We start from the raw sequence: 19,401 nt of genomic DNA, 5'->3' as shown, positions 1-19,401 counted from the left end.
ATTATGCAGAGCCCAAATTCAAACGTTTGGCCTGAATTTCTCACATGGTCTATATGCTTTTTGAAATTATTTACTTAACTGCATTTTCACTGTGTGTGTGTGTGTGTGTGTGTGTGTTTTATAGCATAGATTCTAATACTTGTGTGAAATGAAGAACATTTTGGTGACTTAGGGGCTGCCGTTTAGAAAAGCTCTATTTCCACAAAAACAGATGGGGAACTGCTCCTCTGTGAGTATCTGAAAGGTCTGTTTAGAAACTCCACTAGGGACTTGAGCTTGTCCTTGCACCAAAAATAGAAATGTGAGCTAGTTCCTTCTGCTCATCATGAATAGTTATGAGGCAGTCCGCGGCTGCTCTATTAAACACTATGAACCCAAGCGCAGACTGTACTTAACAATAAGGGGACCACTGTCAGACCGACACAGGAAGCATGCTAAATAGCCACTGTGCCCCACTGCAGTGGCCACGAGGACTTAGAATATGATTGAGCTTCATAGACAAAGACAATCAAAGCTGGAAGTAAATTTTTCCTCCTCCTTGAAGGAATGCATGCTGTCAAGTCCTGTAGCAAAAGGCATGAGCATGGCCCAACAAACCTTGAGCTTCAGGAGCTAACTCTTCCTCTCTCCCTTCGCACTGTTGTCCCCCTTGTTTTGAGGAAGTGGCCGTGTGGCTTTCTCCCTGGCTTCAGGGCTTGATGCAGGTGCTGTCTTCTCAGTGGAGCCAGGCTGGTCCAGTTCTGGGCACTACTGGTGCTGCCCCTCCGCGCCCTCTGTTGCGTTTTGTTTCCTCAGTGCTGAAAACTCTTGAGCATATGTTTAATTAACTTATCTCATTTGTGATCTGTCTCTCCCGCTGGGATAGGAGCTCTTCAAGGGGTAGCCCCTTCCGTTCTGCCCCTGTATATCCCTACAACTTAGAGCAGTATGTGGTCGGAGTAGGTGCTCAATAAAAGTGTGCTGAAGCTTGTTGAATAAATCTGTTGTTTGGGGGGTACAGTGGGAGTGAGTGACAAGTCCCAGAGGCAGTAATATTATTCTCATTTAATGGGTTATTAGGTCTCAGCTTTCTTAATGTGGCGGCCATAGTCTATAATCTACTGTTCTAGGAAGGCTGAATCTCTAAAATTACAATAATTGGTCATTAAAACAGCAGCAAAACTTCTCCCCCACCAAAAAAAACCTCACAAACAAACAAACAAACAAACAAAAAACACCTTTTTGAGGAAAACTCATTTGTGAAAAGATTCTGGATGTTTTCACTGTAGAAACAAAATCGCATCTTTTTATGATACGATTTTATGATGCCAAGTACGTTAGTTATTATTGAAATATAATCTTCCACTATCCATTTGCCCTCTGGCTGTCTGATGAAAAATGACAGAGAGCTGACCCTCGTTCACTACTCAGTGAACTCACGGTATTTCCCAGCTTAGCCAATAAATTACTTGCAGTTTTTAAAACTCTTTAAAGTCTTAATATTTCCTTAAGCTTTGTGAGAAAAAAAAAAGAACTAATGAAAAAGTCTGCACATCACCCACCTTCCCAAATATGATATGAAACATTCCATAAGTTTAGAATAACTAACTGTAGGGCTATCAGGAACTCATTATAATAGTTCAATTTTTTTTTTTTACTCTGTGTCTTAAAATAGGAACATCAAAAAGGCTAAACTCATTTACATTCACAGTTTGAACCTTTCTCCAGGCTTTTCCGCTTTCAGCTCTGAATAATACAGGTCTTTGGATGTTAACCACGTATTGGCTAACGCCTCAGAGCAGCCTAGTCTTACCTCTTAGAAGGCTGGTATTTTGCTTTAAATTACGTTCACATCATCATAAAAGAAAGAAAATCCTTTCTATCTTAGGCCTGGTGGGTAAAGTCTCTCTTCTTTCTCTGTGGGGGGTGATTTGCTTGGGTGAAACAGAGGCGGATGCAGAAGCACGAAGCCCTGTGACGGGAGACGGGGGATGACACTGTGTGGGGGATACCCCGGCACCAGCTCATCTGTGTTTGTTCCACAGTAGCATCTGCCTTCCTGGCCCTCGGACAGCTAATCCCACTAAAGTATGCAGATACACTTTTTGTGGAACATGGTTGGAAAATATGTTATCTTCACCAAGATCCCAGAATGGTAAAGCTAGGAACAATTGCAAATTGTTCTAAATAGCTTTAGATGTGGAAAGTAGAGCATACAGGGGGAAAATGACTGGCCCAAGACCACAGAACCAGCACGTGGCAACATGAGGTCTACAACGCAGGCTTGTGGCTCTATGTTCTCACTGCACCCGCCTGCCAAGTTCTCCATTTCCCACGCAAGCAGCAGTGAAGATGAGAGACAGCAGTTCTGTAGCCTTCTCTACACCAAGAGATGTGACTTGCCTTGATTTTCTGGACCACATTCAAAATATGGTTGGCCCTCCGATCTCCAGGTAGGTGACAGGGTCTTTTAATGCTTGGCCCCACCAACTTGCCAAACTCAGATTGAACTGACCCTTCATGATGAAAAGCATTGTGTTTACTTCTAAATTAATCCCATAAAAATCCACCTATTTGAGAAGCTTGGAAATTCTCTCCCTTTTCAATCACTGTATCCTCTGGGGGAAAACTACCTCAACTACCTTAAGTGGAAGTAATTATTAGCTTGAATGGTCCTAATTTCATGTTAGCAACTGTTAACCTCAAATACCACTATTAATTCCTGTTTTGCTCAGCAGGTTGTCTTTCAACCACAGTGATTGACCTATTAATGAAGACGATCCTTTTTGATGTCTCCCTTGGGTCTAATAAGAAGGGGGAGGGATGCATTCTAGGACATCAGAGAAGCTAATACCGACTCATCCTAACCAAACAGATGTTGAACATGTCAGAAACCATAGATTCCAGTGTCATGGGCTTTGGGCAGAGACATGATCTCTGGTTGAAGAGAGGGCGAAGGAAGTGGCTGAAAGGTCTCTGGGAGGGCTGCAGGACGTAGGCTGTGGTACAAACCAGTGAAGTGGACTGGGGTAGAGACAGGGATGGTGACCTATTACACAGAGCAGAAGTCATTCCCAGTCTACAGGGGTCACTTGATGGACCTCCTGATAGCCTTTATCTCTATGCTGTGCCTAGTATGGCCAGAATATTTTCAACAGAAGTCAGAAAACCACAATTTTATAAGAAATCTCTTAGGAGGGCAAGTGATGTGATGAACACTGGGTCTTATACGCAATTAATGAGTCATTGAACACTACATCAGAAACTAATGTGTTTTAATATGTTAGCTAATTGAACATAATCATAAAATAAAAGAAAGAGAAAAGAAATCTCTTGATTTCTAAATGTCATCAATGAGTTCATATTTTTAAGTCTACATTAGAAAGTTTATTTTGTTTGGTAAATAAGCTACTATAAATTGAATGACTGGCCTTTTTTGTTTGTTCGTTTTTCAGATGTTTTGTCAGATTTGCTCTGTACAGGTGCATGTGTGTCTGGATGCCTCCCATGTGACCATAAAAAATGTCCCAATACTTGCTTATCAAACAAGTACAGACTTGCATTAGAGCAACTCAAGTCATTTTATATAGATTTTCATATTCTTCTCATGCAAATTTGATCTAGAAGGATGGGTCAAAGACCCATTATGAAAGATACATATTATAGGCCATTTGCATTTCTGAGTTCTCCTCTGAGGTCTAGATTCCTGCTACCAGCTTTCTGACACTTTCACTGGACACTTGGGAAGCATCCCAAATTCAACATGACCTGTATGAGCCTTTTCATTCCCATCATTTCCCTTTTCCTGTCCTAAAAAAAAAAAAAAAAAAAAAGTCTCTACACTGAATCTATCTTTCTGATCCCTAATCTTAGCAAATGACACTTATATTTATTTAATTGTTCACTCCAAATATTTCAGAGTAATCCTGAGTCCTCCATAACAATATACAGTGCACATAGTTTTAAAACACAGCATGACCAGGGTGCTTGGGTGGCTCAGTTGGTTAAGCAACTGCCTTTGGATCAGGTCATGATCCTGGAGTCCGGGGATCGAGTCCTGCATCGGGCTACTTGCTTGGCGGGGAGCCTGCTTCTCCCTCTGACCCTTTCCCCTCTCATGTTCTCTTTCTCTCACTACCTCTCTCAAATAAGTAAATAAAATCTTTAAAACAAAACAAAACAAAAAAACACAATATGACCAAAAAGATGTCTGTGGAAAATGTAACCTATGGGCCAACGGCAGTTGACCTCTGTCTTAGGTCTTCAAAGATACTGGTGATATATGGGCTGGGGTATCATTGTGAATAATAATAAAAAAGTACCAATTTTATATGCAAAAATGTGGAAAGATGTTAAATCCAACTGTGGTGGGGTGGGGAGTAGGAGAGACCCCATAACTCATCCTCTTCTTCTCCTACAGTGAACATCCTAAAATGGCAGCATCATTAGGGTTCCTGACATTTTTCTTATCTGATTTCCAGACTCTGATTACCCTTTTTCACTTTTGGTTTAATCATTACAATATAAAAAATGATTCAAATGCAAATACTGGGGTGTCTCCTACGGCTGTGAAAATTCACTTATTTATTCAACTACCACTATTCATTCATCAGGTATAGTGCTGGTATTTCTAACAGGAGGACGACACATCAGGCTGTGACCCCCAAGACCAGACAGTGAATAGTTACTTGCAGCAGAAGTGGATGAGTGCTCTAGTGTAGGGATGCTTATTGTGCCATGGGATCTGAGGGCAAGGAGGATCTTTCTTGATCATCCCATCTCCTTAGAAGAGTGCAATGCACAGTGCATTTCCTTTTTAAAAAAAAAAAAAAACTTAAATTCAATTAGCCAACATAGTATACCATTAGTTTTTGGTGTAGTGTTTAATGATCCGTTAGTTGTATATAATATCCAAAGCCATTTTTGGTTTTCTTTTCATTTGATTAACTGTTAAAGAAGAAGGCTCAACCTCAAAGGTGGTATATTTGGGTGCAAACAAAAACAAAGCTACTTCCTTATAATGTGTCCTTTATTCCCAGCTTAATGGGAAACATTCCACTGGGTGAGTCTGGTCAACCAGAAGACTACCAATAGCATGTGGAAAAGTATATTATTTGGTATCTATGTATCCTATTCTGCCTCATATGGATATTTGGTACATAGAATAAACTTTATGTGTCAAAAATAAAAAGTGCTATCAATTTCAGACAATTATTTAAAAAACCATTAAAACAAGTTGGACATTATTCTTTTAAACATGATATCTGAGATGGTGGGCTTTGTTCTTACCTCATGAGCATTTCAGCTAAACTCTTTGCATCTGGGGAAAGAAAATTAATATTAGTACATGATAAACAACTCATTAACATTCACTCAGGCATTTATGACAAATATTTTACAGTCAGATGACAATAGCCATTTTAAAATGTACCTGTAAATCCATATATCACTACTAAGATCCAAAAGTTTAGTGGATTCCTGATTTTTTCTCCCTGAGAGAATTTATTTAATATTTCTGATATATATATACTTGAAATATATATTTTTAAAATATATACATATATACATATACATAAATATGTATTTCAAAAACAGTATAATACTTTAGGACCATAAAAATTCTCAGACACCTGCTAAAGTCTCTTTACAGTGTATTTATTTGCCAATTTTTGAAAACCCAATTTAATTTCAGTAGTCAGAAAATTAACATTTTCAAGCTAGTTTATTTATGTAGTACACATTCTACTCTTTTTGTTATCAAAGAATCAAAAATTAAAAATGTATGACACTATAGATTACTTTAAGAAAGCATTATTATAGAGATGTAAGTCCCTAAGTTTGATTAAAGAATTACATAAATGGCATATCTTGTGTGTAGATGTTTATTTCAAATTCCAAAGTAAAAAATTTTCTCTATTTTTTGTCTCTGAGGACACTGTTTACTAAGATTTGGTTACCACTCTGACAAAAGAAATTCTGTCTAAAAATGATGTAGAAAAAAAATTCTACATTTTTGGTGGCATTGCTTTGAAATTCTCATCTCCCTTAAAATATAATTTGTTTTTCTTTTTACACATTTTGTCCTGGCAAAAGATGAATGTTTCCTTTCTTAGAATACAAAAGCCCTCTTCTTGCTTTTTTTTTTTCCTATTGCTTTTTAAAAAGTCTTGATGTTAACTGTAGTATTCAATAAACAGAACTTTCTGGAAATGGATTCAGCTATGTGACTAGCTCTATAGTGGAGAAATGCAAATGCTGGAGAATTTTCATTTCATCTTTCATCTTTGGGGGCTGACATTTAAGTGCAATCATTATCATGTTAGAGGAGCATGGGATTACTGAGGGGCGAGGGGCATGGGCAGTCAGGGTGATAACCACCCATGGGCTGGTGTCTCCATGAAGCAAGGCTCGGTCCTTCAAGTTGGACATGCCAGCTCCCATCCAACCTCACGATGGGGCCCTGATTTTGTGCACAGATGGGTTCAGTCTGGGAAATGAAACACTGCCTTCTACCCCACCCATATGGTGAAGCAAAGAAAGCAAACCAGCTTTTAACTTCCTAGTTCATGTCTTCTCTGCAAAGACCAAGCAGATATGAGTTTCTTCTCTTCCTGAATGATTTAACACTTGCAAAGTAAATATATATATATCATGCCAAAAGCGTGGGATTAATTAGCTCTATGTAACAGCCAAGCAGTGGCTAGCTCAACAGTCTAAAAAAGAGGGGGAAATGTAAGGAGTACACACTGTACTTCAGCTCCTGATTGGAAGGTAAGTCAGTCTCCAGCATCTTCAGAATGGACCTGGTTTCCTCATCTTGCTCATTATCATCATGCTTTTTCTGTTCCTGAAGTCAGCACATTTTCTGTCCCATGATTTTCTTTACATCCATGTGCTAAGGAATTGTGGCACCCGACACGTGGGTGAGGAGCAGCTCTCAAACACCAGCTTGCTTTAACTGCAAGTTCTCTTTATCCATAACTAGCAGGTGTCTTCACTGTGGTTATGCTGGTCCACAGCTGCAGCCACCCTGAACCATTTTGGTCCGTGCTTCCCTAGGCTTATCATCTTGCAACAAACCCCTTTCTCTTTCTGGTTACTATGTCCTCCTCCTGATTTCATCTGAAATTCTGAGAAAAATTCCATTATTTGAAATATACTTCTTCTGTGAGTTTACCTTTGAACGTCACCAGTAGAATTTCACTCACAGTGATGGGGGTTCAACAGCACAGGGGGCACTGAGGATTGAGTGCGAATGTCTTCTGGGAGTGGACACAGGGTGGGCTGTGGTCAAAACGGAGCATGCACTAGGAATCTGGATGTGTCAGTCTCTGCCTGGGAATTACCATGCCCTCCTTCAGAAACCAGGAAACGGAGACCCAGATACATTCCATAATCTGCTGCAAGTGAGTGAGAATTCATAACCAATGTCTGTTGGTTCAAACTTTTTTTCCATCACTACCCTTAACTAGGGCCACAGCCATCTAGTTCAGGTCAACCTGAACGTTGACACTCAACTTCAATCTGGAAAAATCCAAGACTGCCCCCACTTTAAAGGGACCATGGGACCCAGGGAGCATAGACTCCAATGGGAAGAGAGCTCCATGGCACAAAATTCTGGAATTCGATCTCCTTCAGGAAGCAAGGAGTAGGTCAGTTTGACTGGAGAGAGAAGTTTCTAGGCGTGGTTGTGAGTTGAGGTTGGTCAAGGCATAAGGAAATGAGGAAGTGGGAGGGCAGAGGTGGTGATGGGTGGGTGTGGGCGCTGTGTACTAACGCTGATCCATCCAGAGTGTGTGGCACGGGGGCTGGGGACGGGGACTTGGTGGTGAAGGTGAGAAGCTGGGAGGATTGGCTGCAGTGAGGATGGGGGTTGGGAGCATCTGACGCTTGAGCAGATGGATGGTGTCTGCAAGAATCGGGACCTGCTGGGTGTGGAGGGGACCAGCGGAAGGGCTGCAGGGAGTCCAGGGAAATGGCGAGATTGAGGATATGCAGGGCTGGGTGTAGGGTCACACAAGTCACAGCACAGGAAGGACATGGAAGCAGCAATGCAGTTGGAGCCGGAGAGCTTGGCTTCAATCCCACCACGGTACTCGACCATGTTAGTGTCAGCGGTGGGACAGGAGGGGAGGCTGTTCAAGGCAGAACTGGAATGGAGTTAGAAAGAGATGTCAGGACTGAGATGGGGCCCAAGGTCTTCATATTCAGGTAGGGACAGTGAAAAGAGGTGACAAAACCTGGGACACACTTTTGTTTAGGGTTGAGAAGAGAGTCTGGGGCACGTGAAGAACACTGAGAGTCATGAAATCGTGAAATTGCAAGAGCACGAAAGACTCTTCAAGTCAGCCCTGCAGTAAACGTTTGCCTCTTGCCACTGTGTCTTGGGCAGATACTCAAATGAGCTTGGACACCGAGCACTCCAGGAAGGGGTCGATGCTGTCGCCCACCTCCCCTTTCAGGTCTGGCTCGCTATCAAGTCTGTTGATCTGTCACCTCAACATGTCCCCGTGGGACATTTGCTTTTTTCTCTCTGCTCAGTTGGAATCTCAGGACGTGCAGCGCCCCCTCCCGAGCCTCCCCACCTCCAGTGTGTCAGTTCTCTGAGTGACATGCTCCTGCAGGAAGGGGGATGGACCTGAAACACACCCCTCACTGTGTCGCACTTGCGCTTTGCAACTCTCAAAGGGAAATCCCTGCCAATAGAACTCAGCACAGAGCAAGAGCCTTCGCGTGCTGGTCCCAAACGATCTTTCCAGCCCCGCTGCCACTCGCGTCCAGACTTCAGCCCGAGGTTCTAACTCCTGGATTCTCTGCAGACCGCAGGATAGGGCTCCTGGAAAGCTTCCTTTGTCGCTGCATCACATTCAGATGTGACTTGCACTGTGAAGTCCCCCAAGCCCCTCCAGGTGAAGCTGGTGCCTTGGTTCTCTGGCCTTCAGGCACCCTTCTGCACTATGTCCAGCACAGCCTTTCCCACTTGACATGGTGGCTTCCTGTTCCCATGTCCTCTCTCCATTGGCTGAGTCATCTTCCTCTCTAGGCTCAGTCCAGTCCCTGCTAGGCACACCATGTTTTCCTGGGGATACGCTTCATTGTGGGACACATCTTTGTGCTCTTGTGCTGAGATCCCTTGATGTAATTTCTACCTGGACATAACGAGGACACCTGGAGCCATTCACAAGCCATGCGAGTATCTCCAACAGCTGGGAGCCACCTCTTTTCCAAGCTGAAGTTTCTAATTTTCTCTGTCCCTCCTCAGGTGGCATAATTTCTAGGTAATTCTCTTCCTGAGACTCTCTTCTGTGAAAGACCTGTGATTTTTTTATTGTCCTTCATTAAATGAGGCCCAGAGCAGAAACTGGTCATTTTTTGATATTCTCTTTCTCATACACCTGTGAGGATGCAGTGCTCATTATGTGGGTTGCAAATGAGTTTTTACAAATTATGTAGATTTTACAATGATCCCTATTACATTTTATCTCTTCTGTTCCAGCCTTTCAAAAACTCTTCAAATTTGGAGTCTTCTCATTAATACATTCTCTTTGCCCCTTGGAGTTCTGCCACCTCTAAAATGGGCTCAGCCTGCCCAGACTTCAACCTGGCACTCCCTTATTAGTCAGCCCCATCCCAATGCTAGTGGAGTTTGTCTGGGCCTCTGCTATTCCCTATAATTTCCGGATTGCTCGCAAACCATGCTTTCTATAACCTAGACTACTTTATTTCAATCTGTAATTTCTAGAATTTATTGTTTTTGAAAATGGGTTTGGAGTATAACTAGTTTCCAACACCTTTAATTTGACTGTTCAAAGATTATCCAGAAATATTTTGGGATTATGTCGGGAAAATATTTGTCTAGAATCCTAAAACATCATCCTTTGGGGTCTAGGGACCAGTACCACATGATATCCTTCCTAGTAATTCCTACAGGGAAAGAGTCTTCTCCTTCAGTGTATCATCATAGCATTTACTGGTGTCCATATTATGTTGCTCATCATTTAGAATTCTTTAATAGTTTGTCGTAAACATGGCTTCCTTCCTACTAGTAAGAGATAAGAACTATTATTTTATGCATTTTCCCCTCTTTTGCTCCCATAATGACTAGAACATAGAAGGTTTTGAAAGAATAAGTCAATTTAAAGAATCAGAGGCGCTGATTATTTTCTAAAGTTCCTTCCTTCCTCCCTTCCTTCCTTTACTCATTCCTTCCTTCCTCCCTTCCTTTTCTCCTTTTCTTTCCCTCCCTCTCTCCCCTCTTCTATCCTATCCTCCTTCCTGCTACCTCTCTGTCCTTTTCTTCCTTTTTTATAATTCTTCTTCCACATTTTATGGTTTGAATAGCACTTCTCTTGGTGCATATCAAAGCGAAGCAGACATTGAGTCGTTCTTTCTACCTGCCATCTGTTAATATGAGAACATCATCTCAAGTCTTGTTCTTGCTAAACAGTCTCTTGTGTTGCCTGTCACATTTTTTCCCCACAAATTTCAGCTCAATCTGAGATTTAGACTTTGTGACACCTTTTCTAAAGTCCTTTGCTACTCCTACATATCCAGCCTTGGCTCGGTGTTTCCCCGTTAATCTTTTGGGCTTGGGCGTGATAGAGAAATATCACCAGGATATTTGGAAGGAAGGGGTTTCAAAAAATAACATTTGCAATGAGTCCTAGCAAACGGTATCTGGAAGGAGAATTTGGTGATTAGGAGGTAACTGGTCATCTGCCTTCAGGAGAACATTTTGGGGGGTGGGGGTGGAAGTGAGACCGTGAGTGTTCAGGAGCTGGTTAGAAGCAGTGCTGCTGAGTATAGAGTTGTCTTTCAATAATCTAGTGAGGAGAAACAGCAGAGAGAAGGGCATCAGGCAGAAGATATAGAAGACAGAAGTATTGACTATAGAAATAAAAAAAAACAAATTATTTTCCATGGGAAAATAAAATTAGAAAGTAACTGTTGATTCTGTGTTGATATATCTTCTAACTTCAGGCTTCACTGACAACCCTTTCAAAACCAACCCAGTTGATGGGATGTCCCGTTTCTTTTTTGACCATTTCCAGATCTGAGGAAGTTTCATGGAAAGAGAACTGGGATAGGGCAGTAGCGAGCTGGGTGCTCTCTCTAGCTCTGTCCTGATATGTGATTTTGGACAAGTTCCTTTAAGTTTCCATATCAGCAAAATAGGGCATAATATACTACCAAGTTTATACTCCACTTGTTTGCACTGCTGTGGAGAGACTGACACAAGGCAGCATCGCGTAAAGCATTACAGAGGAGGAAGAAGGGGAAAAAGTAGAAGATAGTCCTCTATTGATTACCGCGTGACTCAGTGGGCTCTCAGGAAGAGGCACCCCTGTTGGGTTATGAATACTACAGCGTGGTCTCGCCCCGTTCCCTTGTTCTTTTTGTGGACCACTCTTCCCTTTGTGCGTCTGCACACAGCACAGAGGTTCTCACCCACCAGGCAGCACCACCACAGGGCTCCAGGGGAGCTCAAGGCAAGCCTCAAACACCACAGCTGTGCCAACCCAGAGTCTGGGCCGTCGCATACTTTGAGGGCCCAAATGTTTCCTTAAAAAAGAGAAATCCCATCATCGCCACACGTCTAACACTTTCATTCTGACGTTCTGGTTAGGTAGAGTGGGGCATGCTTAGCTTCACCCTGTGGTCAGGCAGGGGCTAGCACACACCCCCGAAATGAACACCAGTATGGGAGTAGCAGATTTTACCTAGATTTACAATCCTACGAAGAGTTCTTTGTAAGCTCCCTGACAACAGTCCCTGCTTTTCTGTGAAATTGAAATGGATCTCATAAAGTAGCTTTTTTCATAAGGGCTATGAGTTTGCATTTATATATATTTTTTTAACCAGATGACAAATAGGACTTCCAATCATCAGTGTGCTATGAAAGAGGATCCAAAAACCACAACTAAATAAATATCCAAAAAAGAAAACCATATATATTTGCAATCTGAGAAAACTGCAAGTACAAACATGGACCAACTAGAATACCCAGGTTGGGGAGGCACCAGGACAGACGCCAGCTCTCTCCCTCCTGATGGCCTGCTCTCTGTCCCTCACTGCACTAGCTGCCCTTGGCTAGGCCCTGCTGCCATCCTAATGCTCTTTTGCTCCCCACCCTCTGATACAGAAGCTCCTTTTACTCAATTCTCCCATTGTAAATTTGGAGTTTTGAAATAATAATTTTGTTAAGAAATTAAGGTTTAAAAAAAGAAAAAAAAGGAAGGAAGGAAAGAGGGAAAGAGGGAAGGAAGGAAAGGAAAGTTTCAGAGCACACGTTTCTAATCCCAGATAAACCACAACTTGGGCATTTATTAGCTTGGTGAAGTTGTGGTTTATTTGGTATCTGGAGCTTGTGCTGCTTCTTTAGATTATTGAAGTTCAAACACATTTTTGGTCCTACAATTAAGGAAAGCATTTAGCTCATTTGCAGACCAGATGAAAGGGGTGTTGGAGCTTAGCAGACAATAGCCATCCCTCATGGCCTTCATCTGTGCCCATGTAGAACCACGAGGCCACATTCTCTCTGGGAATGGCCTTCTGGAACTGATCTGTTTTTATAATATTAACCCATTTCAAAGCAAGCTTAAAATAACTATGCTTCTGTTCACAGGATGAAAGGCATTTGCCACAGAAGCGTGGTCAAATTTTATACCCTCCATTTATTTGTATCTGTAGCTTATTTGAAGCTCCAAAAGTGGCTTTTAGGCTTGGCATGCCAGTCGACCCAACTGGCTGGTGCCAACACAACTTTGCACCTTCTTGGGTAGACTCACACTAAAGGAGGAAGTTTTTAGTGATACTGGTGATTACTTGACGTGGGAATCAAATTTTTACAAGGTTGGGGCTTCTGGGATCATGAATCCAGCCAGGGATTTGTTCTGTAACCTTGCACTTTGAAGGATTTAGTAGTGGGGAGAAATCAGGGCATGATTATAAGCAAAAGGTTGCTTCTGGACTCCTGGATAAGGTTACAGATTTTTTTTTTTTAATGTAGCACTTGCAGACAATTCAGACTTTAGAAGATCGCTATGCTCTAAAATTAGTGAAGTTCTCAGGAAGAAAGAAATACATGTTGGCTAAATTGCTTGATTCCCTTCCTTCCTTCCTTCCTTCCTTCCTTCCTTCCTTCCTTCCTTCCTTCCTTCTTTTCGTCATTTTTACCTAAAAGAATGTTATGTTATATTCACCTAACTAGGTTGTTAGTCTACATGGTAAAACATACCTTGCTTATAAACATTTAGTAGTTTCTAACAATCAAACAATTAAAAAATATGAAGTTGACCTTAAATAGTAACTCTGACAGTGTCCATTAGGGACCCCACAATATTTTTATATAATCCAAATTTTATTTTCAGTTTTGACACTCATTGGTGGTTGCTCAAGCAACATTGACATATTATTAGAAATGTCCTTATTTGGGATGATAACAATATTATATGAAGCAACCCTTTCTTTTGAATCTGTAAATATATTAGAACTCATTCTAATCCAGGCCCAGGATCTGTGCCTTACGTGGGTCAGGTTGAAACTGGGTGACTCTACCACTGAGCTCTATTTCATAGGGAAGCACCTACTACACTAAGTTCTGGCTACAGTTTTCCTCTATGAGTGAGTTGGAAAAAAATGATGTGATTAACTAACATTTTGGGAGCTCTGCTGGACTAAAAGAGAAATGTTTGGGGGCAAGTCCAGCCCCCCTCCCTCCCCAAGAATTCACAACACCTATTCTGTCTTTTCATGGTGCACTTTCACAGTTAGAGAAAGATGTCTGTCTCTTGTAAGTCTTTCCTCACTGTTAATAGAATGTCAGCTTCTGTGGTTCTGGGACAGGGTTGTAGACCTCATTTTTCTCTTTGGGACCTAGCCAAACACTTGTGATCAAATAGAATGGTTAGTAAGAAAATTTCATGTTTCATTTAAAAAATGGTGGTGGCCAGCTCATGGCAGATGATCAACAATGGTTTGTTGAATTGAATTGCCTTCTGTGCCTCCACATTAAAACGTGCCATTAGGAAGCAGCTGGAGTTGGGTCCCCTGTCCTTTGCACTCTTGCTGCCCTCTTGTCTGATGCTGGGTTTGGAAGGCTTTGTGAAGCGTGTGCAAAATGCAAGACGACAGACACTTTTGTACTCCAGCAAGCTACTTCCTGGGACTCTTTGTTCCCCAGCATCTCGCTTAAGTACACCCTCTTTCCCACAGTACTTCTTTTCTTCCTGCTGAAACCTTTGTGAAGGCTCTGTCTTTCCTCAGCCACAAAGAAAACAAAACTGTTTCTGAGGCGGGAAAGGCTGTGCTCTCCGATGTGATGTATTGCTTTCTTTACCAAGAGCCACTACAGAAATACCAGTGTCTAGGAGTAGAGATGTCCACAGTAACAATGCCAGTCCCAGGATATCTTCTGGTGGGAGCCCTTGTGAAGGAATCGCTGAATGATAAGGCCTTGCACTTTTGACGAGCACCAGATGTTGTATGGACGTGATAAATCACTTCATTCTACACTTGAAACTAATACACTATATGCTAACTAACCAGAATTTAAATAAAAACAACAACAACAACAACAAAAGAATAATAATAAGGTGTGTGGGCCTGCCATCAGTACAGCCCAATATGTTGGTAAGAGTTAACAGCACCTTCAACATCTTTAGAGACAGGGGAGCTCAGATTATGGGTAGAATGGGGCAAATTAAACCACAGCTGGGAAGGAAGGAGTAATTCAATAGGGCCGGGGTGGAGGGGGCGGGGATGACGAACTTGGCAGAGGGTGACAGAATACTGGGAAGGAGTGCCATCATGATTAACGCACTTGCTGCCAAACCCTTGTGACCGAATGGAAATGATTAAGAGAAAAAAAAATTACTGTTGGCTGTAGAAGATGTTATGTGAAAAATTCATAGCCTTTGAAATGCAGCTAGCTAGATCTGGCCATCTAAATGCAACAAGGAGATCATATGATAATTGTCTTTCTCTGATTGACTTATTTCACTCAGCATAATACCCTCGAGTTCCATCCATGTTGTTGAGAGGCAGGGAAGGGGGTCGGGGGGTAGAGAAGGGAAAAATGAAGCAAGATGGGATCGGGAGGGAGACAAACCATAAGAGACTCTTAATCTCACAAAACAAACTGAGGGTTGCTGGGAGGAGGGGGGTTGGGGGGGTGGGGTTATGGACATTGGAGAGGGTATGTGCTATGGGGAGTGCTATGAAGTGTGTAAACCTGATGATTCACAGACCTGTACCCCTGGGACAAATATTACATTATATGTTAATAAAAATAATTTAAAAAAATAAAAATAAATGCAATAAGGACAGAACCTTGCTGGTCTGTCAGCTATTGGTTCCTCAATAATAATGTCTCTAAAGTCCAGAATATGGGATTCTGTTGTCCGTGAAAGGGTTAGAAAAACATCCTTTTGTTATCTTAGTGAAGAGCACTTGAGAATGTAATCCACCACAGTTCACCTTACACTGGGTTTCTCAACATAGTAAGCAGTATGTTGCTCTTATGTAGCTCTAAGATGGCGTCCCCTTCTCTCCCCAGTTGGGATTAATTGCTCCCTCTTTTGTGGGTAAGTAGGATTTTTTGAAGCCCTATTTTGTTATTCATGACATTTTTATTCTTTTCCTGGTAGAAGTTCATGTGTCTGTCTCCTACACTAAACCCGAAGTTCAGAAGGCTCTTTCTCTTCGTGTTGGAACAACAAGCACAAAGTATGGTGCTTAGGATATATAGGATTTATCAAGGTAAGTCTGCAAAATTAAGTAAGTGGTTAACGGGATTTAGCAAGGATATTTCAGCAAGATCGACAGCTCATTTGAATGATGGGGCTGTGGGAAATTTAAACGGAAGGGCTATTAACATGTACAGAGCATGATGTACTTTAAATATTCTAGTATTTTGGTGAAGTGGAATCAAATTGATAGGAAAATGTGTTAGGGCCATGTAAAGAGAAATGTTTCTCATAAGTGCAGATGGGAGAAAGTACCACCATGTTCTGCTGCTCTCACAAGATGGCAGTGAACTGAAGTGTTTGCAGAAGATGTCAGTGTTTTCTGTGTATATCAGTGATGTCTGGGGATGTTTGAGATAAGTCCTGGGACTGGGTTCCCAGACTTATTCCTCAGGTATAACTTTTAGGAATATGTAGAATGCTGCATGATTCTAGTCCACACTGGACTAATTAAATGAGAACATCGTGTCCATCCATTTTATCGAAAAAGGACTTGGTGGAATATTGTGACAGGTGAAAAGTGAAGGACTCAGAACCACTCTTCCTGATGGGGTTTCATGTTGGAAAGAGCTCGTTTTCCTCATATTGTGGTGCAAAAACAAGGAAGGGCTCTCAGCCAGAAGCTGGAAATAGCTTCATCACCAGGGACCTCACAGAGCTGGACATGATAATAATGGTGCCTGCTCACAATAGTGCTCGTCTGGCCAAGGCTCTTGTCTTCCATGGTTTTTTTTTTTGTTGTTTGAGTGAAACTCTTACACTGGACTTTCGCTCACGTTTCTAATTTGGGAAAATGTGTGTTTTCTGCCTCACAATGCTTTACTATAAGCCCTCAATTTCCTCTTCCTGGCAATAAAATAGTTCTCATTGCCACAGCAAATGTGATTGGTCTTTTTAAAGGATGCCATAATTGATGGCCTTGCTGAGATAGCTGAGAAGGCGAGCAGAGTTGAAAGACCCATGAGAAAATAATTTCCTTTGCCTATTGATGTCTATGGTTTAGGAAACTGGTGTGAGGCTGACTCTCTCTCAGTGTCTGACTGTGTTGGGTAGTAACATGGTGCGACTCTTCCCCTAGGGCTGCAGCCCTGCTGATGGCATATCACAGAGTCAGGCCATTGGGAGACCCAGCCTGGAGAATAAAAGACCTTCTCCTGGGGAGTAGCTCCTGCCAGGCCGGCTGTCCAGAGAGAGTGGCGCAAGCAGATGACCAGGGGGCCGCCACTCACCTCTCAGCCTCTTTAGTCTCTGCTCCCGCCTCCTCCTCCGCACCACCAGCAGGAGTACGAAGAGCAACAAGACCCCCACCAGGATGCAGGAGATGGTCACAAGCATCTTGAGCCCCTCGTTGGTTGTCAGGCCTTCTTCGCTTTGCACAACTGACTTAATGAGTGGAGGGATTGTACCTGAAAGCAGGGTCATGGTGTTAGATGACTATTAATGAAGACGGCATGGAGGAGGGTTTAGGGATGACGGTTACAAGAGGCGCGCTGGGTGATCCAAGGGTGTCCAGGGTGATGAGAAATGAAAGGAGTTCTTTATCTAGGTCCTGGCTCATTGATTTACTTTCTCATGCCCCTCTTCTGCCCAACTTGCAACTTACTTGACAAAACATCAAATCAGGATTTGCACAAAGGGTGAAGCACTTTCTTTGAAAGGGACTTCGTTTTGCAATGTATACTGCTGGGTGCAGGTACTTGAAAGCACAATGTCCAGGCTGGGTGCTTAAAAAAGCCACATGCGTTTCCCTGAAATGGTCACCATAGTACAACTGCTTGAAAACCCGCCCATCAAAGGAGGAACAATAGGTCTGGCCAGTGCACAGAAGTCTGCAGGGAGACTGTACCAGTTATACTGGCTTGAAGAAGCTTTGCATCCCTTTGTGATTCACTTGCTTTTTTTCTACTTTAGAAACTCATTTTAGGGTTAAGAGCTGCAGACAACTTTTCAAAGAGGAAGCATCTGGGTCTACAAACAAGCTCCTTAGTGAGCAGGTATTATTATACAGCATCCGGAGATTCAGATTATATAGAATTATCAGGAAACACCCAAGCAGACTGAACTCTGAGCTATCTGAAGCTGCTTTCTAGGCAGAGGCTGAACACGGTGGGCGCGGAGACTCAGACATACACCTGCACTCTGCGGAGCGTGCATTCCGGCACATTCCCTTACAGGAGATGCTCCATCCCACTGTATTTCCCATGTGAAACAAGGGCCAGGAAGTCAGTGGTTCAGGAAAAACGATGCAAAAATAATGCAATTTCCATCTGAGCAAAAATGATCTTTATCTTGCACTTAGTAAGTAGAGCAGGGATAATAGAATCCCAGTCCCCTATGTTATCAGCCCAGGTCAGGAAAAGTGTTCTAACTGTGTCATATTTTTAGCTGGAAACCCACATCTGGGATGCTCAGAACCCACGTAGTGGGATGCAGGTTAAGCTGGTCTGCAAAACCAAGGCAGCACAGGGACATGTGCAAATGTTTGGCTAAGGAAATGGCAGAAGAAAGAGTCAAATACAGACATGGAAGAATCTGAGATCCGACTGGTGTAGGTGTGAGGCTAACTGTCAATGTTTGTTTCCCTCCAAATGAAAGGAAAATCTTCAGTCAGATATGACAAAAGAGATATTAAAGCTATGTATCTATGAGATCAGTTTAAAGAAATCCATAATCCTTTTCAAGGATCAAAAAATACATATTTTTATTTCCTAGTGTAATAAAATTATTTCAGATTTCAGGAACTTAAATGTAGCTCACAGAACTTTTGCATGGTTAAAATCTAAGTTCATGGATAAAATGCAAACATCATTTTTTTTAAGAGGACAAGCATTTAAATTCTTCGGTGTGCTCTGTAAGTTTGAATCACATTTCAAATTCTTCATGTGAGTGGTTTCTAGTTAAAAGATTATCATGACCATGTCACCAGTGTGCACACTGGAGCCCAGCACTCTGGTATCTACAGCTTATAGAGAAGCTCCGTGCCAGCGTGTGATTATTGTAAGTCAATTAATGTAAGCCAATAAGCTAAAGTAAGAACTATGCTTCCTGCCCAAATGTGTACCTGCTAGCAAAAGACTTTGGGGAACACTTAAATGCAAAGTAAAGAGTTGGTAAGTCAAAGTCCTTTATTCTGTAAGGTCAAAGAATTAAACCACGTTTAAGAGAAAGCCAGTAGGAAGGGCTACTCTGCCTGCGGGTGGTGCTTTGGGATGGGACACTTTGAGTGACATCACTTGTAACTGAAGGCTAGGAAATTAGACAGAGGGCACCCACAAAGAGCATTGGTTCTTGAGTAGTAGGTTTGCAGTCCAGAAGCTGGGCAAGCCATTCCAGGGCCATGGGGGTGGAGTGCACTGCAGAGGCAGGACTCCAGGCTGGTGTCAACAATATCAAGAAAACTTCTACCTAAAGATCTTCCTACATGCAGGAGGCTGGAAATGCTGGAGGCCAGACAGGCTTCTGGCTGGGGAGGACTTCGTGGTGACATGGCCCTGGGCAGGAGATGTGCGGTGGGTTTCCAGTGTGCCAGAGCAGGAAGAACTTGTTCTGAGCCCTCCAGGAGAGTCCCAGAGAAAATGACCAAATGAGGATCCCAGTCTACATCACCTCATTAGCTTGAGGGTCCTTGGGTTCACGGACACTATCCTTGGGATAGTATAAACTGCACTCTCAGGAA

General features: G+C 42.4%; 1 protein-coding gene across 1 annotated transcript in view; it reads right to left on the bottom strand.

Annotated features, from left to right (window-relative positions):
* DSCAM (DS cell adhesion molecule) overlaps positions 1-19,401 on the bottom strand; it is a 655,321-nt gene that overhangs the window by 30,248 nt on the left and 605,672 nt on the right. The window contains exons 27-28 of the mRNA XM_032865305.1: positions 16,955-17,131; positions 5,269-5,299 (exon numbers count right to left, since the gene is read on the bottom strand). Of these exons, the coding sequence (XP_032721196.1) occupies positions 5,269-5,299; positions 16,955-17,131 (208 nt within the window). The remainder of the gene's footprint in view (positions 1-5,268; positions 5,300-16,954; positions 17,132-19,401) is intronic.

This window comes from Lontra canadensis, unplaced genomic scaffold (assembly GCF_010015895.1).
Source record: "Lontra canadensis isolate GAN:19392208 unplaced genomic scaffold, GSC_riverotter_1.0 scaffold29, whole genome shotgun sequence".
NCBI classification, from domain to species: Eukaryota; Metazoa; Chordata; class Mammalia; order Carnivora; family Mustelidae; genus Lontra; species Lontra canadensis.
Note: the sequence above shows the minus strand (reverse complement) of the source record. Positions and strands in the feature narration are given on the sequence as shown.